This window comes from Mycetomoellerius zeteki, unplaced genomic scaffold (assembly GCF_001594055.1).
Source record: "Mycetomoellerius zeteki isolate Tzet28-1 unplaced genomic scaffold, Tzet1.0 scaffold291, whole genome shotgun sequence".
NCBI lineage: Eukaryota > Metazoa > Arthropoda > Insecta > Hymenoptera > Formicidae > Mycetomoellerius > Mycetomoellerius zeteki.
This window is the reverse complement of record NW_017257273.1, coordinates 24,180-49,214: the sequence shown is the minus strand read 5'-3', so window position 1 is coordinate 49,214 and position 25,035 is coordinate 24,180. Positions and strand designations below refer to the sequence as shown.

At 32.2% G+C, this 25,035-nt stretch overlaps 3 protein-coding genes across 12 annotated transcripts in view; all 3 read left to right on the top strand.

Moving 5' to 3' along the window:
* The window catches only part of CalpA (calpain A), an 18,390-nt gene extending 2,990 nt beyond the window's left edge, over positions 1–15,400 (top strand). Inside the window, exons 1-16 of one of the 9 annotated variants that reach the window (XM_018450668.1) lie at positions 374–567; positions 3,692–3,971; positions 8,189–8,365; positions 8,481–8,668; positions 8,942–9,245; positions 9,321–9,502; positions 9,571–9,821; positions 10,603–10,760; positions 11,046–11,263; positions 11,342–11,384; positions 11,915–11,959; positions 12,732–12,861; positions 13,622–13,756; positions 14,287–14,414; positions 14,502–14,697; positions 14,934–15,395. In XM_018450668.1, the coding sequence (XP_018306170.1) occupies positions 3,900–3,971; positions 8,189–8,365; positions 8,481–8,668; positions 8,942–9,245; positions 9,321–9,502; positions 9,571–9,821; positions 10,603–10,760; positions 11,046–11,263; positions 11,342–11,384; positions 11,915–11,959; positions 12,732–12,861; positions 13,622–13,756; positions 14,287–14,414; positions 14,502–14,697; positions 14,934–15,019 (2,313 nt within the window). In that variant the 5' untranslated portion in view covers positions 374–567; positions 3,692–3,899 and the 3' untranslated portion in view covers positions 15,020–15,395. Of the gene's footprint in view, positions 1–373; positions 568–3,611; positions 3,972–4,893; positions 5,303–7,655; positions 8,102–8,188; positions 8,366–8,480; positions 8,669–8,941; positions 9,246–9,320; positions 9,503–9,570; positions 9,822–10,602; positions 10,761–11,045; positions 11,264–11,341; positions 11,385–11,914; positions 11,960–12,731; positions 12,862–13,621; positions 13,757–14,286; positions 14,415–14,501; positions 14,698–14,933 lie in introns of those variants that run through there. The other 8 variants (XM_018450667.1, XM_018450666.1, XM_018450661.1 and 5 more) reach the window with 8 other exon arrangements.
* A 1,230-nt stretch (positions 15,401–16,630) lies between these two features.
* LOC108724329 (retinol dehydrogenase 11) lies at positions 16,631–18,931 on the top strand. The gene is made up of 4 exons (XM_018450656.1): positions 16,631–17,290; positions 17,440–17,675; positions 17,778–18,075; positions 18,376–18,931. Exons 1-4 carry the CDS (start codon positions 17,009–17,011, stop codon positions 18,547–18,549), a joined length of 990 nt encoding a protein of 329 aa, XP_018306158.1. The 5' UTR covers positions 16,631–17,008; the 3' UTR covers positions 18,550–18,931.
* Positions 18,932–20,813: 1,882 nt separating this feature from the next.
* Positions 20,814–25,035, top strand: part of LOC108724328 (serine/threonine-protein kinase VRK1) — a 7,484-nt gene continuing 3,262 nt past the window's right edge. The window contains exons 1-6 of one of the 2 annotated variants that reach the window (XM_018450654.1): positions 20,814–21,176; positions 23,121–23,293; positions 23,405–23,530; positions 23,677–23,873; positions 23,957–24,197; positions 24,455–24,655. In XM_018450654.1, the coding sequence (XP_018306156.1) occupies positions 23,128–23,293; positions 23,405–23,530; positions 23,677–23,873; positions 23,957–24,197; positions 24,455–24,655 (931 nt within the window). In that variant the 5' untranslated portion in view covers positions 20,814–21,176; positions 23,121–23,127. Of the gene's footprint in view, positions 21,177–21,269; positions 21,285–23,120; positions 23,294–23,404; positions 23,531–23,676; positions 23,874–23,956; positions 24,198–24,454; positions 24,656–25,035 lie in introns of those variants that run through there. The other variant, XM_018450655.1, reaches the window with a different exon arrangement.

Sequence of the window (25,035 nt, the reverse complement as noted above, 5' to 3'; positions counted from 1 at the left end):
TATATAATTATATATAAAATATTTTTTCCCGAGCATAAATAAATATAAAATAAATTTTCAATGAAATCATTTTTCAATTAAAAAATATTCTTAAAAGCAATAAATAATTAAGAAGTTATAATTTTTTATTATGTATATATTTGCGATATCTCACATATAATACAATTGATACTATTACTTTCATATTTGTATAAAAAAATTCATATAATATGACGGAGCGATGGAGAACCGGTTCACGAATTGAACTTTCTTTTTTGGTACCGTTTATGAGAATCCCTTATAAGGAAAAAAGAGCAGTTCTCAATATGCAATGCAGGTGTAAGTAAGTGACTCGTATATCGATGTCGCGTCAGCGACACAGCTCCGATGGAAGAGGGAAGGGACAGTTTGTTCTGAAACAGAGCGAATCTCACTGGATATCCCAGCCAGTGTATCACGTACCACACGCTCGTCAGCGTCCTTTTCGGTACGACCGCGTGCGGTACAGAATCGGTATCATCCGGTGCCGTCACCTGCAACCAGGTTTTCGAATTGCGCAGAAAAACGATTAACACATTTTGCGATACGGTAATTCGCAAAACACTCACGATATTAGTCTTGTTGCATAGACAGAGTTACACTGTAAAAAATAAAATGTTAATTTTAACTTATAGTCGTATAGTGGATTTTCTGAAACAGGCAAAAATGTTAAAATTAACACAAAAATGTTAATTTTAACATTTTTGCGTGTTTCAGAAAGTCTACTATACAACTATAAGTTAAAATTAACACACATTTTATTTTTTACAGTGTAATTATAAGAGTAATTATGGGCAGCGAGGTGAATTGTGGAATTATGGAATTTTCCAAAGATAAAATTTATATAATAAAAAACAATTGTACAACGTTTTATTTATAATTAATCTAATGTGCAATTACTGTAATGTGCAATTATTTTAATAAGCAATTATTCTAATACATTTTACATTTGTATAATTACATGTTTGATATTATAAGTTTTATCACTGAGAAGATGCAGCTGTCATTATGTATACTGCAACATTATGCAATATACATAACGACAGCTGTAAAGTAGCAGCAATAATTAGTTAGATAATAACAGCTGTAAATTAGATAATGGAAACTAATTAGTTTATTTTAAATAAGAATGTCCATATGTGTCACGATCGCTGTGCACGATCATTTTATTTTGTGAAGTAATTTTTGGTTAAACGATTTTCTTGACTAATTTAATTGCGACATAGTAATAATAATTGCTAAATTGGATGTACATTATATCTAAACCATCGGATAGGAGATTAAGTTCAGCTTTAATGTGATACAGTGACCGTGACGCGCACAAGGGTGTGTCTTTGGATCGATAAAAGGTTCGGCACAGTGCCACAATTTTAATAGAGCTAAAAAAAAGCGTAGCTTCTGGATTATCGCAAATAAAGAATTATTATTAAAAAGCTGGGAGAACGGATTGCCTGCAAATAGTGGTTTTTTTATTCTCTTCTGTGCGCCTTAATCCTTTTAACTGCTACATAAATGTGTATAGAGTTTAATCGTGGAAAAAATTCAAAGGATTGTAAGGGTAGATAGTTAAATATCAAATAATTAAAAAAATACTCACTAAGTCGAAAAATCAACCCTGTCAGAAATAATTTTCAGTTTTGATAGAGCAAGTGATTTGTATGGTATTTACATACATATATATGTCTTTTTTTATATACATTGATTCTTGTTGTCAATTTACATACAATATAAAAGCATTAACAAGTAAAATTATGGAACAATTATTACTTCACAAATTATTTCGTATTTTCTGTCGGAATATATAGGAATAAAATTCTTTGTTGAATATGAAATCGCGCTCTGCAATTTTGCGTTTCAGCAAGTCTTTTTGTGCACCTTCTAGTATATTTATTTACTTTGCAACGTGATAATGTCTACATGTTCACAGACATTGAACATCTGCTTTGTAATGGATTTATATCGACCATCGTGTTGTAATGAATCGTGCGGTGCACGATTTCTGATGGTAATAAAAGCTAAAAATGATAACACAAATACGTTGAGCTGGCATATGTACGAATATACATGACTACGGTACCGGTGGCAAAATACAATACACACTATTTGCAACAATAATTGTTGTCGCGATAACTAGTGTCGTAATTCAATGATTCTGACTCCGCGCCAATTAAGTCGACCATGACATAGTAGAAAGTTGTTTTCACAAAACACGACAGATCCAATTTCCTTCAAGTGATTATAAAAACTAATAAAGACACGGCCGAATAATCGCGACTCGTATTATTTCACGCCGAGTTATTAGATGATGTCACGACGATCCCGGATTCTGCTTGTTTACAAATCAGCAAAATTGCGTGTTTATTATAATTGCGTATGATTACAGACAATTGTTGGAACCGATTGTCGGCACGCAAAAATCATAACAATAGAAATCATCGACAGACGGAACTTCTTTTTAAGATCCAAGCAATTTTATCAGAGTAATATTGATCTTCAGATGGAACTGTTTGGCAGTTGTCCCAAAAATCAATCAGTAGCACATTTTAGACATTTGGTGTAAGTTAAACATCCAACAGATATTCAATAAATATTTTGATACAGTATAAGATTTATTGCATCGTCTTGAATAAAAGTAGGTGAAGAGAATTCTAGATTCTACAATTTTATAGACAAATAATATAGTATATTTTATAATATAGATTACAATGTAATATAATATATTAATATATATAATATCATATATAATATAATATATATAATATATTATTAAACTTTTTAATAAAACATTTTAAGATCTATGTATAACATTTTTTTATTTCATTTCATATATAGATTCTATATGAAATGAAATAAGAAAATGTTATACATAGATCTTAAAATGTTTTATTAAAAAGTTTAATAATAATTAATCTAGATAAATTATAACAAAAATATGAAATGTATAAGAAACAATTTTACCGATAAGTTTGCATCTCAAAGTGCTGTCTGCTCATATTAATATAACCTTGACATCGTATATATTACATATATACTTTTTATTTATATATATTTTTTAAATGTTTATGAGCATTGATTATTTCAGTAATTTTGAATTTATCACCTTTTTTGACGATAGAAAGAATCATTATAGGAAGATTTCCTTTACCTACACAAAAAAGATAATAAATTCAAATTAAATTCAGATAAACACACATAAAACATTTTCGGACCTATGTTTGTATAATATTTTTTTTCTCTTCATCTTACAGAACATATTAAAGTTTATGAAAAATTCGGGAACACTCTGTATAATTTGAGTGTTGAATTTAATTTGGAATATATTTTTTATTTATATATATTTTTTAAATGTTTATCGATATTGATTATTTCAGTGATTGATTTATAATTAATTATACATACCATATATAACAAATCTAACAAATTAATATGACAAATTAATTATTATTATTAATGTACTAAATTAATATTAAATATATTAAATTAATGTTAATGTATTAAATTAACATTAATAAATGAGAATTATAATAGGTTCTTATCAAAATAAATCTTTTAAAGAAATAAACTCTTTCTTTTTCTCTACTCCGCATATACAGTACTGTCCATAAGTGGTATACAATACGATCATTCAGAAAGATAATCCACCATATGAACAACGACTTTAACCTTCCTACAGTCATAACTCGCGCAACTTCGATAAGAATCGGCGTCATCGTGACACTGACGATAACAGTGCAGAAAAAGTGAGGTTAACCAGTGAGAACGAAGTTTCATATTGTCAAGAAGACATGTGGTCAATAGAATAAATTGGACTCTACCGATTGTTGCCAAATTTCCGATAGCTCGCAGATCTCATCGGAATAAGAATTTTCAAGTGTACGAAAATGAATTCGTATGGATGGAACAGAGAAATAACCGAGCCAGAATTCGTCCGACAAGAAACAAAGAAGATCGAGGTGAGTATACGACAATGTATGACGTATCTTACATATTTCGAGAGTTTTGAAGCATCTTGTACAGCAGCTGACAATTGCAAAATTGCAACGGCTAATTTCGAACGGTTTAAATGGTCTTGCTAATTAGACGTCACAAGGACGCTCACCGGAATCATTGGTAATGTCTGTCGTTTTAAATCGCGCGCATGCTGGATCAAGGTTTTCAAAATGGCGGCGAATTTGAGACGAGCGTAACCATTGGCTAGATTTAAGGATGACAACCAATCGCGTTTAGCCGCTATAATGGCTGCGTTCCACTTGACGCTCGCAACGCTCGTGAGCATCGTTTGTCCTTGTTTAACATTTGATAAACGACAAGGATAAAATGATTCCACGAGCATTGTGAGCGTTAAGTGGAACGCAGCCAATGTGACAGTGAGGTTTGTCGCGTCGCATGCTCCAACATGCTCCAATATGCTCCTACCATAGCTCTAAAGTTGGTTCTACATTAGTCGCATCGCAGTGTCGCAAGCATGTCGCAGCGTTGTGTCCAATCAGAGTCGAGCTAGATTGATGTTAATTGGACCGCAACGCTTGCGACGTTGCGATGAGACTAATGTAGAATCAGCTTTACTCACTCCTACGTGCTTGGTAGAGTAAGTAGGAGATATGGTAGAAGCATGTTGGAACGTGTTGGAGCTTGCGACGCGACAAACCTATGATCTGTTTTTTATTATTCCGACACTAAACTAGAATTTCTTTCTCATTTTCGTCAGAATATATCGAACATATATCTATCTCACTTTAAGTTCCAAAAGTGTGTACATATACTCTAGCCAGCTGTAGAAAACAGACGTATAGAATCCGAAAGTCGCCACTGAAAGGTCTCCATCGAGCCAATCAAGATCATTTCGAGAAACGCATACTGACGGAGTGGTGTACATACACACCTGACGCGTGACGTGCGGAGGAAGAGCAATGGGTGTGGGTTAATGGTTATCCTCGTGGGTGAACCCGACGTAGAATCTGTCAGGTCGTAACGGTTTCGCGTCCGCGTCGGAGTATCTTCTCGCGCTTCGTAATCCGTGCCTGTTAGAACGTGACGGATATCGAGGCATTCGAGACAACATCGGGAGTTCGAGCTGCGTCGTTCGCTCGAACGATCGGTGTTTTCGAAATCATTTGGGATTCAATTTGGATTTGGGCGTAGCTGAGAAGAAAAAGAGAGGAAAACAAGTGCGATGAGTTACTACGGTGGTTACGGCGACGGAGGTGGCACCGAGGAGGATGTGTTCGTTAAAACGGCGGTCGAGATCAAGCGATTCCTACCGTCGCTCTTCAATATCAAAGTGGTACGCTTATTTGTCTCACAGAGGCAAAGAGCCGGCAGCCGATGAGTCATGAAGCATCTGTTTCTTCACTAGTAGATAGATCTTTGAATTTTTCTTAGAACCTGTGTTGTCAAGACGAATATTTGTTGAAATAAATCTTTCATTGTCTGATGTATTTTTCAAGTTGCAGCGCATAGATATCGATTCCTATTTTGTTTTTCTTCATTATAAATTACAAATTATAAATTGAAATAAATTTTAATTAAATTATTATTTATTAAGAATAAATTTATTAAGAAAATTTTTAGTTTACTTTCTGAATAATTAAAAATAGTAATTTTTCTAATTTTAGATTCTATCAAATTGTTTCTCATGTAAATAGCTAAGAAATAGATAAACGATAGAAAAATAATCATAATTAAAGAATTGGATTACTTTTATTTCCGATATCTTTTGATATAAATAATCAGAAAAATTATCGATAAATGTTTTACCAAAAATAATATATATATATATCTACGAGATAAACTGCTTTGTTGTATTTTACTACAAGCACAACTTAATATATAAATAATCTTTAAATAGAGCTTGAAAATGAGCCAGCTTAACCGGTTAAGTGGTATTGTAGCATATATGCACAAAAAGAATCCGTGCCAAAAGTGGTATTGTAGCATATATGCACATCTTGAATAACTTCTATATTATTCAACGAATTTGCTTGAAATTTGGTATACTATTGTTTTTTGGGCTTCTGAACTCGATTTTGGCGTCAAATTTGTAAAATTTGATGGCGAACACAACATGGCGACTAATACGTTGAATGAAAATGGCGATTTTTGTATATATATTGCAATTACGTTTTACCCCCGCAGTTTATATACGAAATGAAATCAGCGACCCAAAAAACCCCCAGGGCCAAATTTTGGTATATTTTAGTTCACAATTGACGCCTACCACTTTTGGCACGGAATGTTTTAAAAAGCCTACCACTTAACCGGTTAAACATTTTCACATAAAATCATGTAACTTGTGCATAGCATATTGGAATAAAATGTAACACCGAGAAAAACGCACGATTGATCAATTCCTCTCATTTAACACCTCCTATTTTTCCTGCTTCAGAAATACTTCGCAAATTTATCGAAAAATCTACATTAATCTTGAATGATCTTTCACAATGTGAATACTAAAATTCTCTTTAATTTAATATCACACAATTATTCACGTCTTTTGTAATATACATCGCATGCAAGATATTCTAACAATACCAATGGTGATGGCAATAGTGATGACGACATTGTACGAGAAATGTGTAACTGATACAATGCATTCTTGCACGATACGTATTCATTCATTAGAAAAAATTATGTGCGTCATAGCATGCGTCATACAATAGTATTCATGTCCATGTGTGTGTTTTTACAAAACATAAATTATTTAAATTCTAATGTTAAAAATTTTGTTCACGTATTGAAAAGTTGAAAGAATGACAATGAAATAGAATCCGGGAAAAAATGTTATGGATATATTTTATATATAATTATATATAATTGTATATAAATTGTATGTCAATTTTTTATATAATTATATACGAAACATTTTTTTCCCAGGGTGTAAACAATAATTAAAAAGTTATTAAATAAATTGGTAAAATATTAAATAATTAAATAGATGCTTATATGTATAATAAAAATATAAATAAGTAGCACAATAAATAATTTACTAAATTAATTTCGTTAAAATTGTTTTCTTATTTGCAATACTTGTTTATAATTCAAAACATAATTGGTTTAGTTTATCATCTGCATGTCATTCAGAACCTTTTAATACGATAACTTTTGTGTATCAATTTATGTTTAAATTAATTATTGACAATGTATACAAGTTGAAAACAGTTCAAAAGAAGATCGGAACTTTTCCTTTCGACTGCTGAATTCGCAAAAATTGTTAATATTTAGATATTTATGCACTTTGCATTTCATTTCATAGCCTACTTTGATTAAGTTCAACTATCGAATGTTTTGATATTTTCAGAACCAATAAAAAATAATTGTATATAAATTGATAAAATAAAATAAAAATATATTTTGACGCAGATATTTATTATATATATTATTATATTGACATAGATATTTATTGGTTAATACACTTTGTAATACTCATTGTAATGCATTTCTGCATCACACCGTGTATTAATTTGTTATCTTTTCATGTACGCGCAGTTGTTCACATATCCTTATTAAATAATATCGCAATCTAAATTGCGGTTCATTGTCTTCCGGTATAGTTATCGTACCACTATTTCCACAAACGATAGCTGTATCGAAGCTATCTGATAAAGATATCTGTTCCAAGTTCGAACAATGAAACTTGTCTCATGATAGTGAATAGTTTCGCTTCTCATTTTGTATCGGTTGCACGTTTTCGAGAAGAGACCTGCTTTGCTTACGTGACGATTTTTTTCTGCATACGCGTTTATTCTTTTCTATGCATGTAAAACGATCCGCTTCTCTTTGTTAATTCACCGATATGGATTCACGACGTAGCAAATATACCAATTACCGCTACAAAAATTACATGCAAGAAGGTCTGGCGGTTCTGAAAATCGGATCTAGTGTCGAATCTACAAAATTGACGAATAATAAGATAATCGGCAAGAACAATAATATTCTTTACTTAGCCAAACGCGAGTCTGTTCCTAAAAATTCGGCAACAAACTTGCCAAACAAGTCCCGCGATGCTACAACGTGGAATAAAAAATCTTTTGAAGATAAAGGGATACGAACAACAAAAAATTATATTGGAAAACCCTGCTATAATGTAGGCCAAAATCGCAATTTTTTTCCCTTTCTTTCTTAAAAATAGATCCGCGTATGCACGACTTCATGCACAAACTGATGTTCGCAGTTAGGGGAGAAAGGATCCGGCTTCAGACCACGAGGGGAAGTCCAAGACTTCAATACCCTGAGACGAGAGTGCCTGGAGACAGGAAGACTCTTTGAAGATCCTGAATTTCCAGCCAATGATTCGTCGCTGTATTTCTCCCGTAGACCGGATAGATACATAGAATGGAAACGACCGATGGTTAGAAATCTTTTGAATTATCCTAAGTTTTATTAGCTGCCGTCGACAATAATTTACAAATCAAACACGCGAGGAGAATGGTCTTAACGTGACCTACAACGCGCTAACTTCGCAGGAAATCGCGGACGATCCTCAGCTCTTTGTGGAGGGTTTTTCAAGATTCGATGTTCAGCAAGGAGAACTGGGAGACTGTTGGTTGCTGGCCGCAGTGGCGAATCTGACCATGCATTCGAATTTGTTCTTTCAAATAGTGCCAGAGGATCAGAGCTTCGAGGAAAATTACGCTGGAATCTTTCACTTCAGGTTTGCTCGAACGCATGCAGTTTCATAAACAACGCTTTTCCGACGTGGCAAAAAATAATTTAATTTACATTCTTATTATCATATAAACCAGAATGTTTATAGAAACGAATTACATATATCATTCGGAAGTTTCGTTAACTACCGAGTAGAAAATGTCATAAATATATTATTTTATCTAAATTCTGCGATATTTGTGTGACAATATTTTCTGTTAAATTACAAATTGCTGCTAACTTGGAAAAGACTCTTACATAAGATTTGTATATATATCAGGTTTTGGCAGTACGGTAGATGGGTCGACGTAGTGATCGACGATCGATTGCCCACCTGTCGTGGAGAATTAGTGTATCTTCATTCGGCCGAGAATAATGAATTCTGGAGCGCCCTTCTCGAAAAAGCATACGCAAAACTTCATGGTTCCTACGAGGCATTAAAGGGTGGCACAACCTGTGAAGCCATGGAGGATTTCACTGGTGGAGTAACAGAAATGTACCAAATGGACGAAACGCCACCGAACTTGTTTAATATTCTGTTAAAAGCCTTTGAGAGAAACTCTTTACTGGGTTGTTCTATCGAGGTGAATAAGCAGTCATAAGATTTATTATTATCGTAGGTTTCAATTGATTATTACTTTGATCCATTTTCCTATTAGCCCGACCCCAACGTACTGGAGGCTGAAACACCTCAAGGATTGATACGCGGTCACGCATACAGCATCACTCGCGTGAAGAACGTGGAGATCCAGATGCCAAATCGGTACGGTACCATACCTTTATTGAGGCTTCGAAATCCTTGGGGAAACGAGGCAGAATGGAATGGGCCTTGGAGCGATCAGTGAGTATTCTCCCCCTATGTTTCGACAATTATGATTTCAAGTTCACGCTTTCGTCATCTGTCGATAGATCACCAGAATGGAGATTTATCCCCGATCATGAGAAAGAGGAACTTGGCCTGACATTCGACATGGACGGTGAATTTTGGATGTCGTTCCATGATTTTATTCGCCACTTCACGCAACTCGAGATATGCAACTTGAATCCCGACTCCTTAACGACGGACGATATCAGCGCCGGGAAAAAACGCTGGGAGATGAGCGTGTTTGAAGGAGAGTGGGTGCGCGGAGTGACAGCGGGTGGTTGCAGAAACTTTTTAGGTGAGATATATAAATATAAAATACATCGTGTGATATGATTCAATTAATATATAATAAATTATATAAATATAATAATAAAATATATAAATTAAAAATAAACGTGTTGATAAGGGCTACGAACCAAAAGACAACATGTAAATATGTAAATATAAGATATAATATAATTATTAAGAACTAAAACAAATTAAATAACAAACGTCATATCGGGTCTTCAATGTTACACAAAAATATACATATTTAAATTATAAACGGTTCAACTAATATATAAAAAGATAAAAAGTATAGACTTCTGGTATAAACTGGTCACTTAATTGCATCCTGTCGTTATTAATCTGATTAAGCAATGATATAGCGCATATTATAAAATGTCAAACTAATAAACTTCTTATTTAAAAATGTCATAGTGCGCAAAAAAAAATTCTCAGAAGTATCGTAATGAAAATAGTATCAAGTCAAATTCTATAAAAACGGTGAGATAATAAGTGACCAGTTTATATCAGAAGTCTGTACTTTTTTATCTTTTTATATATTAGTTGAACCGTTTATAATTTAAATATGTATATTTTTGTGTAACATTGAAGATGACCCGATCGGGCTCGAAATGACGTTTGTTATTTAATTTGTTTTAGTTCTTAATAATTATATTATATCTTATATATTTACATATTTACATGTTGTCTTTTGGTTCATAGCCCTTTTTAACACGTTTATATATAAATATATCGAACTGGTCAAATTTCGTAGGAGCATTCTCGTTAAACAAAAAACATATATTTTGTAGAGACCTTTTGGCATAATCCGCAGTACCGTATTACATTGGAGTCTCCAGATGACGATGATGACAAATGTACCGTAATTGTCGCTTTGATGCAAAAAAACAGAAGAGCGCAAAGAAGGATGGGTGCTGATTGCCTCACTGTTGGATTCGCGATATATCATGCATGTGAAATTAATAGATCCTTATATAATGTCTAATAATACAGCACAATCGAATTATAAATTTGATTTATTTGAAAATTCGAATATTTATCTTCGACATTTCGAAGAAAATAAAGTTTCATTACCGTTGATAAATTATATTTTTTATCATATAGCTTTTTACTGAAAAACTAATAGGTAAAATGTCATTTTCAAGAAACACATGAATTTTCAAGAAATCGATGTTAGAAGATGAAAAATAAAAAATAAAAAATATTTTCTATTAAAAGTCTATTTTTTTTACAGTTAGACTATCCGGAGAGGCTACCAAAACCACTAGACATTAATTTCTTCAAGTACAACGCATCTGTTGGACGTTCACCGGCATTTATAAATTTACGAGAAGTTACGTGTCGTTTCAAATTGCCACCAGGTGTTTACTGCATAGTTCCGAGTACTTTCGATCCAAACGAAGAAGGTGAATTCTTGCTGAGAATCTTCTCTGAGAACAAGAATAATATGGAGTAAGTTCTGTTGCGATATTGCAATATAACAACACGATGTTAAAGAACTTTTATCAAAGTGTATCTGTTTATTTACAGAGAAAATGATGAAGAAGTTGGTATTGGAGAAGTTGATGATAGGGTAAGGGTAATAATAGATTAATCCTAAGCAATACGAATTATTTTGTTTATTGTATAATATTAAATGGAGGGATGATAAAAAAATCTCTCAGATCATATTTTAAATCAGAAAGTTCCAATGGAAATTTTAAGGATGGTTGTGTACAAAGTTCTTACACATTAGATTGTCAGCTTATACTAATGTTTAGGATTGATAAATCATACTAATGCGACAAATCACACAACTTAAGACATTTATTAATAATTCAACAGCACTGGCACTGACAGCACTAATGATTCAGTTTGATGAATATATGCATTGTGTGTCAAAAGAGTGTAATCATAGATTAGAAATGCATTAAATCAATTTATGTTAAATTGCACAAAGAACGTAGAATTAACCAACACTATGCAATTAAGTCTTTGTATTTAGCTAATGCTTGCAAAATTTAATGCTGTCGTACCATCTGATAATTGACTCACGTGAAAAATGTCGTTCACAATGGTAACTAATCACTAACGAGCCGCACGTTTATATTGCTTGGCTTTTAGATAATTAATCCTGCGGGTGGTAAGGAGGACCAAAACGGAGATAACGTAAGTAAAACGCATGCTTGTATGTTGAGACAACAGAAAGCTCTAATATGTTTTATATATGAGTAAGAAATTAAGCCCATTCTACATCGCAAGCCGATCGCAAGTTTTTTTTTGTTGCGACAGCCAATCTGAAGCTTGCATTTTGAAATCAACGCTTCACATTAACTGTTGCAACAAACTTGCGATCCGCTTATGTCTAATGTAGAATGGGCTTTAAAGAAATAGGATTGCGTTCAGGAATTCAAGGCATTATCGTTTTATGCTTGTTGTTCACCGAATGTTAAACAAAGATAAAATAATACTTAGTGCGTATCCTGGTGAACACAGTCTTGGATTCGATTTCGCTACAACCGCTTTGATTTGAAAATACGTGTAGAACATAATATAAATAAGTATAATGAGTATACTATGAATGTATGTATATACATATGATAGAAATCAAATTCATTAATAACAATCAATAAGAAATAAAGAGAAAAAAGAATAAGTTCATTACGTCCATGTTTTAAATCCACTTGTGATTTACAGCTATTTTCGCATCTTCGAGAAGATGTTATTACTATTTTTCAAGGCTCGTACTGCATATGTAAATTTTACGTACTAATGGAAAAAAACTAATAAGTCAAAATATTTTAAGTTGTGTTTAAATATTGTAATTTAAAAATAGTTACAAAGTGAAGTCAATTCAAATTTCATGATGCAGTTTTTAAACATGTCATAGATTAAGATTGTTTTTATGTTTTGTAACGAAATATTTTTTCTGTATTTGTAGGTTCCCAATGAACCTGAGCAAGATCGCAATGGCGAGAAAGTCCGAGAATTCTTCAAGAAACTTGCTGGCGATGATTTGGAAGTGGACTGGACGGAACTGAAAGATATCCTAGATTACGCCATGAGGAAAGGTAAATATTGTCTGCGCGCTGTAAGATATATCTTGATGTAAAAAAAAGAGTATGTACAGTTCTAAATACGAGTATGTATAGTTCCCGTACATGATCGTATTTTATTCTAATTATAAGAGCTTTGCTTCGTAGCTTTTTGTAATTTTTATGCTTAATTTGCTCGATGTTTCTCATTGATAAAATCATACATTTTTTAAATAATGCTTTGTCATTAATCTTATAGTTTTTATATTTTATCATCTGCACCGTTTATTTTTAGCCTGATAGCCGATTAATTTACTACAAATTTGCTCCTCGTTATAAATTACTTTATTCTTTCAGCACACTGTACAGCATTTTATAATCATTCAATAATCATATCAAAAGTTCTGCATGCTTATCTTTTACCTTGTAATTTGTATCTACAATGCATAAATACATTTGGGTCCTTTAGATAATTGGTATAAGTCTAATATCAATATTTCGAAAATTTCTTCATTTAATTAGATCAATTAAAAATTATTTAAATAGTCGAAAATAATTATAATAATGCAATCTTTTAATAAACAAGCATAGATCGAGCATATATTATACAAGTGATATATAAGTTTCTGTTAAAAATATTTAATTCTCGTAGGAACTAGATTATTAGAGACTATATAAAAGTTAGAGAAATAGAGATTGTAATTTAAAGCAAGACGTGAATGTTACGTGGATTCTTATGGCCCAAGTGTACGTATGTAAAATTCGAAGCTAACATGTAGCTGTGTGTTACGGGTAGAGTTACCACAATTGGCGCATCGTAGCGAGGCACATGTTCCCGAAACTGTTGAAGGAAATGGTTCGTTTGTCGACACTCTCATCTCACTGCTGTGCGGCATTGTTTGTAATAATGAACAGTACAATAAGCCCGTAGGTAAGACAAATACATCTCTTACCACAGGATTGTTTTACCAATTGCGTTACGCCGTGATGATTATATCCCACTTGTTTGATTATTTATTCCTATGTTAATACACGAAACGCGCTTTCATCAGCATTCGTATGGTGAACTGATAGTGACAATGTCATAATGATGTTAGCAGGTTGACATTTTATGTCTCCCACAAGGTAGGACAGAACTTTCCGATGAAAAATACCTACCGCATGCTTTTATCAATTAACAGAGAATGAAACATTAACGAATTGCTTAAATTCGTCAGCACACGTGTAAAGTTTGCAATGTAACTGTATCATAATCGTTGAATTTGTCATCTCTATTACATAATTGAAGACATTACTGTTTTTTACCACATTTGAAAAACTGTAAGATAATACTCTTACGTTTTTATTTTAATTTTATGTGAATTTTTTGTACGTATTTAAAAATTTTTATGTCAGATATTGCAAGATATCTCTTACATGAAGATTACAACAAGCAAAATGAGTTTTTCCTTTAAATTACAGAGACTCACGACAGAGGTTTCAGTAAAGATATATGTCGCAGTATGGTTGCTATGTTAGATGCAGATCACTCTGGCAAACTCGGTTTTGAAGAATTTAAAACGTTGTGGAATGATGTTAGAAAATGGAGGGTAAGTGCAAAATCTTTCAATTTGTAATTCTTTATCTCATGAGATGTTTGTATACCTAATATTTTTATGATATTATAAATATTTCAGGCTGTTTTCAAGTTGTACGACAAAGACGAATCAGGATATTTAAATGCATTTGAATTAAGACAAGCGTTAAATAGCGCGGGATACCGTTTAAACAATCATATTCTTAATATATTGATTCATCGTTATGGTACTAAAGATGGCAAGATTACTTTCGACGATTACATAATGTGCACGGTCAGACTTAAAACAATGATTGGTAAGTGAAACTTGCATTTATCTAATAATTAATCTCTATGTATCATTTATATATTAACTATTAAAATATATATTATCTTTTAATATATGTTAACACGTTTTTATTAATACGTGTATCAATATTTACAAATTAATTATATGTTTATGTCATATATAGATATATATATAATTTATATAATTATTATTAAGTAATATTAATATAAACATAAGATAAAACCAGTTATTACAATATTGTAGATATCTTTAGAGAGAGAGATCCAGATAAAACCCAAACAGCTACGTTCACCTTGGAAGAATGGATGGAAAAAACACTCTATTCGTAATAAAATATAAATTCAATTTACCATAAACTTGAGAATCTTTCTAATACCAATGTATCAGATTGTGATGATAAATGGCCGGAACTATGAATGAGAAATATTTTTTTATGGAGAACCGTAAAAGAGAATATACTTTATAAGTTGAGAGATTATGTGTACCTACACAAAGCTTTATTAATTTCTCCGAACTAATGTTGTAAAAGCATTCATATGACTTCACACACATGCAGTATATGATCAATTTAGGAATGAGAAACTGTCTTTATACATAAGAATATATAAATATTTCATCTGTAATAATTATGTTGATTTATATGTGGAAGAATATGGTATCGCGTGCCTTAACATATTTTAAGTAATTGCAACATTATCATTAAAATTTATTGTAAAAATATAAATAATTTATTGGAACATATAATGTGTATATATTAACTGATCCGTAGATTTATGCGTTTTTAATTTGAATACTACATAAAGCAACAATTCAGTCTTATTAATTTTTACAATTTCATTTATCTTATAAAATTGATAAGAAAATATAATGAAAAATAGGTGAAGAATGCACGTGAATGTATATGGTCGAACATTGCAGAATACAATTATAAAAATACATTTTCAAAATAAATCAATATTAAATTGCATTCAATATACTAAATAAATCAAATTCGTATTTATATGCTATGTTTTTATTATACACATTCGGTTTCACTGAAATACGAAATATTATAATTCAATGTTATTTTAAATTGCATTATTTTCAATAGCACTTCATTAGTGATGTTAATATGTATATACCTATATATATTTAATAATCTTTATTGTATTTCTAACGAGTACTTCTAAAGAACCCTGTTTTTTTTAGCTAAACTTCTTGCACGGTTCATCTTTTCTCGTTTTCTCTTCAAAGGAGAAAAAAGGAAGAAAGATGAACCGTTCGAGAACTTTAGTTAAAAACAATAGATCTAAGAACTTCTGCTTCGTATAATATTACTTAGCTACTTTTTAACAAAGCAACTATATAAGACAATCTAGCTTCTCTCCTTTATTTCTTTACCTCTATAAGTGAAAAACAAAATAATTATCTATTTGCATTACTTATATATTTGGCATTCAGTATCTTACCTTTCTTCTCTTCAGAACCCAAATTAATATATCATTTATTATCTCATTTTAAGTGCAACAATTTTTGAAGATTTCGAGCAACGCCAACGGATCTATTATCGATATTACTTTATAGTTATTAAAAATTCTCGAATATCCATATATTGGAAATTACGAGTAAACTTGAAATTGAAATAATCCCATACAGCACAGAATTTACAGCAATATCGCTGTAAAATCTCTGCAATATTGCTGCAACATCTAATGTTGCTGCAATGTTACAGCAGTGTTGCTGTAACTTTTGTGCAACTTTGTGCTGTAGGGGATGTTTTATCGAATATATGTTTTATTGAATAGTAAATAATATTTTATCGAAGTATATCGCGGATTTTTGAGATGAATAAGTTTCAAGAATTCTCATTGAAAGGGGTATTCAAGGACTCGCGAAAATTTGCGTATGCTATTGCTGGAGTATTTGCGTGTAGTAGTATTGCGCTTGCGCGCTACGATTGTAAATAAAGTTCCGCGTAGGAGTTCGCGGCGGCGAACTTGTGATGTTGCAGTGATTATTTTGCTCGAGATTGTCAGAGATGTGGAATCGCTCGAAGTGCTTGAGATAAGATTTGCCTTTGGACTGATGATCTTTGCGTTTGGTTGCAGTCATGCTGTTGTACGCGACAAAAAATTAGAAGCTCCATTCGATTGGAGTGAACGTGAAAACGCGTAATATTGTGTCACGCTTGATGTTAGTATGCATTAGCAACGTTTGAGCCAGTCATTGCGATCAACCGCGATCAACGTAGGTCTGTTTTCTGCTTGAATTAGTGTACACACATCCACGTGTTACACTTGGAACAAAACAGTCTCATGCCACGAGGTTGAAAGTCACCTATGGTCAATATGGTATCTTCGTGGTGTTATTTCATACTTCCAATGGTCTTGCTCATCGGCTTGCTACGCAAATGCCGAGAGCGCACTTGGGGAAAATGCAAGAGCACCAACAATCTACAAGACCGGGTATTCCTTGTGACCGGTGCCAACTCCGGCATCGGCAAGGAGACGGCGAAGGAATTGGCCAAACGAAAAGCCACGATCATCATGGCCTGCAGGGATGTACAAAGCGCGACGAATGTCATAACAGAGATACGCAGTAAAATATCTACTGGCGAATTGGTGATCATATAATCTTTCTTTAATAAAATTGGACCAATAACCTTTACGTATCGAATTATACAATTCTATCTCTATATTACTTTTTATCCGTCTTTCTTACTTTCTAACTAATGTATACGTATGTATATGATTTATCCCTATTCATACAGATTCCTATGGAGTTGGATCTTGCATCTTTCTCGTCGATTAGAAAATTTGCCAATGAAGTGCTAAAGAAATTTTCCCAAATTCATGTGTTGATTAATAATGCCGGGGTATACGCACCTCTGAAAGATCACGCTTTGACGAAAGATGGGTTTGAGATCCATTTCGGAGTAAATCATTTGGGTCACTTTTTGCTTACCAATTTACTTTTGAATCGTCTGAAGGAAAGCGCTCCTAGCAGGTTAGTATAAAGTGCAATATTCTAGAGTGACATTGAAATAGTGACATTGAAACGTTGAAAGAGCAGCAAAAAAAAAATATTGAAATAAAACTTTTTGTACAGAATAGTGGTAGTGACATCCAAGCTTTTGGAATCTGGAGTAATAGATTTTTCAAACTTGAATGGCGAGAAAGGATTACCGGTAAAAAGCAGAATGAATCCTGGCTATTGTAACTCAAAGCTTGCAAATGCATACTTTGCCACTGAGCTTGCAAAACGAACAGAAAATACCGGTGTTAATGTGTACATGGTGTGTCCTGGATTTACTTATACTGGTTTATTCAGAAACGTGAAAAGAAGCTGGTTTCATTATATCATTTTCTCGCCTGTTGCTCTTATGTTTCTACGCACTGCAAATCAGGTAAACGTACAAATCTCATCTCACTCAACATGTGATCCACCTTTAGAAAAAAATCTTTTTTTTACCTTTATTGAACTCTTTTATCTACGAAACTAGTACGAGTAAGAGGACTTTTCCCACACAGCATGAAATATCTATGTGAATCATTTTTTGAAGTATTTCAATAAAATATTTCGTAAATGTTTATAAAACATTTTAAAATATTGCATTAAAATATTTCGCAAAAATATTTTAGAAATATTTGTGAAATATTTCATGCTGTATGGATTATTACTTTCTATTACAAATTAATATTTACAGGGTGCGCAAACGGTATTGCATTGTGCAACAGAACCGTCATTGTCTGAGGAAAGTGGACATCTGTATCGCGATTGTAAACTTTACGTCTCTAAAAAAGGTCTAGACCCAGAAGTAGCACTCCATCTGTGGGAAGTAAGTGCGAAATCGACTGGTTTGAAGGAGATTGTGAAATAAATGATTTTAGAATACACGCGCATATTGTATATGTACAATCGACAGTAAAATTGCTGTTCTGTTCTGGTGTAGTGAGGAATTGTACATGTATCGAGATCCCTCTTTTTCTCCAGCTGATTGATTAATTGCTGAAAGAGAAGTCACAGTGAGACTTTTAAAGGAAAAAGCTCGATACAAATGCAATCTTACTCACTACATGTGAATTAGAGGACACTTTTACTCTTCATAGTGCCATTTCACTTTTGTTGTATTTCAAGCGATTATTCAATATTTATTTTTATATATATAGCGAATAGGAACTAGATAGATAATGTCGATGTGGCACGTTCTTATTTCCATTTTTATGTATTTAAATTACAGCGAATAGATTTTTATATATATGTATATTTTAAGATAAGATGTATATCTTCTATTTTGGTGTATATGTATATTTATCTTTATATATTAGATACTCTCAACTCTTCTAAATTCTATAAATCCCTTACAAGTGCGGCCTTCTGTTTTTTTTGGCATTGAACAATCCGATGTAAAATATAAACTCTCAAAATTGAGCATATAGAAAAGATGTGTATGTATTTAGAATAAAATACTATAGACAGAGCCTTTAATATATATATAGCCTTTAAATCTTTAAAATTTATCAAATATAATTATGCGTTAATTGTCGTGAGCATCAACTAAATTTAATTCAAATTGATTTTCTGTTCCTAATTGTTTTACTGTTTATATATCTTTTATATTTTCACACAAGTATATTCTTGAATAAAAGTTGAAGGTTAAAACATTTATACAATGAGTTTTAAAATATCCCAATATTATAAAATTGAAAGTTATAGTGCTTTCACTGTATTGAACAGAGATGTAAAAAAATGGTATTTTTTACTTCGGAGAAAAGTATCTAGTAAAAAACGGTATTTTTGACCAAATTACATAAAATTCGTAAAAAAACGTTCAGAATTCATGTTAATATGTAGAAGAAATAGAATTCATTTTTCTCGTTATTTCGATGCTATTTAATACTTTTGTCTTTATAATTTTATTGTCTCATTAATTTAAATTTAGAATATGTATAATTACAATCACAGTATACAACATAAACAGTCAATTAGTCTAGTAAAGTATTATTTGTATTAATGGTACAGTATGGACCACTCTTATTTAACTTTTAAAATTGGAGTACATATTAAAATTGGAGTACAGTATAAAATATTATTCAAATAATAGTGAAAGGTAAGGTATATTTATGACCACCGGCATTATACTATATTAATTATTATACAGTATTTTAACCTTTATAATTATTTTTACACAGAAATCTTACGGATAAATGCAAAAACTAAATTCTGGAGCAATAGTACGGCGTCGTGGAATGCTAAAAAAAATCCGAGTAAAAAAACTGTCAAAGCCAAAGGAAAAAAAACCATTATTTTCAGAGTTTTTTACCCTAAATTCTAGTTTTTTTCTATCGCTTACATCTCTAGTGCTGAAACTTCACATGTATCATCTACCAATGCAGTTTAATTTTAATCTCAGAGTTCAACTAATTCATCTTTTTCTAGTGACAAAGAGAGGAGTAGAGGAGGTGGAGGGTTTATTTTCAAAATCTTACAGCTGTTCCTCGAATAAAATTTTATTATAATTCGTGTTCCTTGCCTCAAATAATTATTTCGACGCCACTATAGTGAGGCTCACTGGCTTTCCGTCCTATAAAAAAAAATGCGTTTTAATTCTCTCGTTACCGGCTGTATGCCGGTTTTATGAAGGATTCACACGCGTGCGACACACATAATAAGTCCAATGGGCGTCCAATGGACAAACGCGTTCCTTAGAGACCCCAGCTGGGGACGCTAGAAAACGGATGTTCCTACTGGTCGTAGATCGTGTAAAGTGCAAATTTCCAATTAGCCAATCGCTTTTCGTTACGTTCTGTCATTCGGGAAAAAAAAAGACCGAGTCGGTTGGTCGTGTTATCGCTTATCGCGCGATACTTGCTGCTTCTATGCGAGAAATATCGTTGTCGTTGGAAACAGATTCCAGCTGATCGGCGCTTCTGCGAAGAAGCGTATTTCGAAGCGGTGCGATGTGATTTGTTAAGTTCGAGGCGGAATCGCGATTCGACCGTGTTGGAGTCCGTCCGGTTCGTCGTCCAAGAGTGGCCCAAGACTCGGCAAGCTGTTGCAGGCCAATGCAGGCTTCGAATGCGTTTTCCGCTCGCGTTGTTTGACACCATTCCGCATCAACGGGACGTTGGCGAAACGTTGCTTCACGCATCTATCGAACGTACGCGGCAACGTTACGTTAGACGTTGCGGGACCGCAGCACGTACTGTGGTACCACTTTGTAACATACAATCGGGACGATCTGCGATTTCACTCTTTAGGCCTTCCTTCCTTTGTGCGTGGCGAATCTTATATTACGCAGACATTCGTCTCCGAGGAAAAGTTGCCGGTTGCTCGCACTCTGTGCACGATATCTCGATTAATTTTCAACGACGACATACGCTCGTATTTCGCTGTATTACACCAGACTATCGTTCGAGATCCCTTCGTGACTAACCTTGCGGAATGCACTTGGCGTCCAGCGAGACATAATTGCGAGTCTCTCATTGTCATCGAGACGTTCTTGCTGTGAGTGATCGCTCGAATGCGCGATATGAGTTCCTCTCATTAACTAATAAAATAAGCCAATATCAGAAAATTAGAAAAAAAAAAGATTAGAAAAATACGTACGTCCATGTAAGTATACTATTGTAATGTGTAGAACGGCATGTTGACACGTTTGGTAGAAATTGAATCTGATTGTCGATAAGACTCTTATTAGGTATTGATGATATCGAAATTCATTTGTAATGAACATTTTTTCGCGTACATACAATGATCCCTTGTCTATGCATTGAAATCCATTCGAGTTATTTTAAATAATACATTTAAAAGAAATTTTATTATTTTTTGATAGCTTTGTACGTTTACTGTGTATTACATATGAATATGTATCATTATAATAATTTACCGAGAACATTTACCATGTACATATGTAGAAATATTGCATTATGTAAGTTAGCGTATTACCAAAAATTGTAGCAAATAGACTTTGGAAGTAGCAAATTGTGTTTATCGCTAATTTTTAAAGTCTGTTTTTTATTCTTGCACTAGACTGCACTAGAACTTTTCTCACTTTTATTAAATATTAAATATGTATCTTTCTCTTTAAATATATACTAGTGTATACTAGTTCAGCTACAAAAAACAGATCTTTAGTTGCTTAGGCCGGAATCAGACTACGCATTGAAGATTGAGATTGAAGATTGACAAATTCAAATTTAACCAATCGAAACGAAAGGAGCTAAAATTTCTTTGTCCTTATTGGTCAAATTTCAATCTTCAATCTTCAACCTCAATCTTCAATGCGTAGTCTGATTCCGGCCTTACACTACTCTGCATTAGTGTTCGAAAAAGCATTACACATATATGTATATATATATATATGTGTATATATATACACACACACACACACATACACACACACACCCACACACACACACATATATATGAAATTACATTATTTGTAGAAAGCATAATATAATGTATATTGATGAATAATACTGAAAGATATCAGATACATATTCCATTTAAGAATGTGATGGATGATATTGATATTGGCTATTTTTTTAGATATTTTATGTTTTTATAATTTTAATAACTTCAGCTTTTAGTGTATGCAAAGTAGTCAGGTAATTAAATTTGCTATAGGTGATGTGTTATAAATTATGCAATAGGTTGCTTATCTATTTACGATAATTTTTATGTAGAAATTTTTATGTAGAAATATTTTAATTTACGTCCTGCAACAGAATTATGTATTTCAATTCTATATATAATAATGATTAATATTCTTAAAGAATAGTATTTTACTGTGCTATAATATATACGTAGTAGTATTTCTTATTTAATTAGAGTGTCGGGACGAAATTAAATCATTGGTGAATGCGAGTAACAATAAAATAAATGTATATATAACTTTATATATATTTATATTTGTAATTTATTAAAGAATATAATTTATATGTTAATTGGAAGACATAAATATATGATCTCTTTGCATTCTTTAATTTTATACTAAACATCTGCTTTTTATTTTTAATTACAAATGTATATGTAGACATCCTTAATGTTATAAAAATTTGTCTATGACAAGTATAAAATATACGTGATATACTACTAATGTACATGATATATATATATGTTATTTTAATGATAACATTTTTACATAATTAATATTAAATAAAGCACTTCAGAAAATGTATACAAGCGGCATTTATTAAAAAATAAATGAAAAAATAAAATATAAAATTATTAATATCCTTGACATGTTCTTGTTTGTACAAAGTTGTAAGATCTTTTATGTACTTTATTGCTATCATATATTTGTATCAAATAAGTTTATCTCTTATGATACAATTTTGATAGCAAAAAGAATCCTGTTACAAATATTGGATGAATCTTTCTACATGATGAGTCGTATTTTTGTCAAGTTGTAGTAAATTTTTAATATACATATGAATGATTTAATAGCGATAGGATGCCGCCAAGACGAGCAGAAGATGTGCCTATGAAGAGAATGGCAGCTGCAGGTTGTAAATTACCAGCGCAACTGCCAGCAGGAGAAATCTTGACGGATATTACACAGAATAAATGGAGATTAGGGAATACCATTGGATATGGTGGTTTTGGAGACATATATCTCGGTAAATATTCTTATATTTGTAATCTGTTTTCACTTATAACTTTGAAATATAATCCATATTCTATAGTCTATTATAGAACTGTGTATTAATCGTTTGTTTCTTTTTCCATAGCCTCTAATGACATTACATCACCTGTTGGTCAAGATGCAAAGTATGTTGTAAAGATTGAACCTCATAATAATGGGCCATTATTTGTCGAAATGAATTTTTATATAAGAGCAGCACGGAAGCACATGAGTAAGTAACATACACATAATTAAATTTACATATATAATATTATAATTTTATGTACACACACACACACACACACACACACACACACACACACACACACATACTTACATCAAATGATTATATTTTTTATGTTTTGATATATTTTACAGTCAAAAGTTGGTGCGAATCTCAGGGAAAGAAAAGAATTGGTGTACCTACATATGAAGGATCAGGATCTCATTTTTACGGAGGTCAACGATACAGGTTTTTAGTAATACCTCGTTATGGCGTGGATATCGGAAAATTATTTCTGTCGCATAGAAAGAAATTACCAACAAGACTTGTTAATACGTTAGCTGTACAAATGGTAAATTTCACACTTGGAATTGCGAGTTTTGTGATTAATTGTCGATCGAGGTTGCAGTTTAATCAAATTCTTTTTTTTTTTAGCTTGATGCATTGGAATATATTCACAGTAAAGGATATGCTCATGCAGATATTAAGGGACCAAATATCTTGTTATCATATGGGAACGAAATAGGAAAGGAAAAGTCGATGGCGTACTTAGTGGATTACGGATTGGCATATCGTTTCCGTACAGGAACTGGTGAACATAAACCATTTGTACATGATGAGAGAAGAGCTCACGAGGGTACTTTAGAATTTACATCGCGGGACGCTCATCATGGAAGTATGTCAATCATTTCAGTAACGTATATTACAATTGCACATTGCAATTTTTTTTGTATATCAAGATTATAAAAATAAAAGATTTTCTTCCTTCAAAAGAGCTGACAGGAATAATTGAACTGTTTATCTTAGAATTTATTACATAAAAAACAATTTAATGCATAACTTTATTTGACGAACTGAGCTTTTTCCTATTCCTTTCGACTATTGTTAAATGAAATATTAATTTAGTCTCTCATTCAATAAAATATTTTTCAGCACATTCAAGGAGAGGAGACTTAGAGACTTTAGGTTATAACATTATACAATGGTTGTGTGGAAAGCTACCTTGGGAGAAAGGTAGTGATGAGATAGGTTTTACTATGAATCCCGAAGAAGTTCATCAACAAAAAGAGATTCTTTTATCAGACTTACCTCTATTTATGGACAAGTGCTTTCCTGACAAGAAAAAACCACCAGGTCAGTAAAAATATAAGTATAATAAAAATATATATAATATATACATATATACATATACATGGTGGGGCAATAACTTTGTCCATCTGAAATATCTTCTAATCTATAAGGCGTAGAAAAAAATTTATATAATCAAAATTACACGATGTAAAGGGGGCTATCATATGGTGATAATTTTTGTCCAGGTGGAAGCGGTTCGGAGATTTCAAGGTCAACTTCATTTTTTTAAATGGAATTATATAAATTTTTTTACACAATATGATTCTTCTAATTATTTTGCATAACAAAGTATTAAGATCATGGTATCGAAAAATCAATAGTTTACGAGATATTTTATACCTTATTCTGGCACATATTGACATAAAATGTTAAATAACTCGTAA

Excerpts from the sequence above, each read along its gene's own strand:
- LOC108724329 (XM_018450656.1), top strand. The coding sequence starts at position 17,009 with ATGGTCAATATGGTATCTTCGTGGTGTTATTTCATACTTCCAATGGTC. Across the intron at positions 17,291-17,439 it reads AAATATCTACTGGCGAATTG|ATTCCTATGGAGTTGGATCT; the intron begins GTGATCATATAA and ends CTATTCATACAG. Across the intron at positions 17,676-17,777 it reads AAGGAAAGCGCTCCTAGCAG|AATAGTGGTAGTGACATCCA; the intron begins GTTAGTATAAAG and ends CTTTTTGTACAG.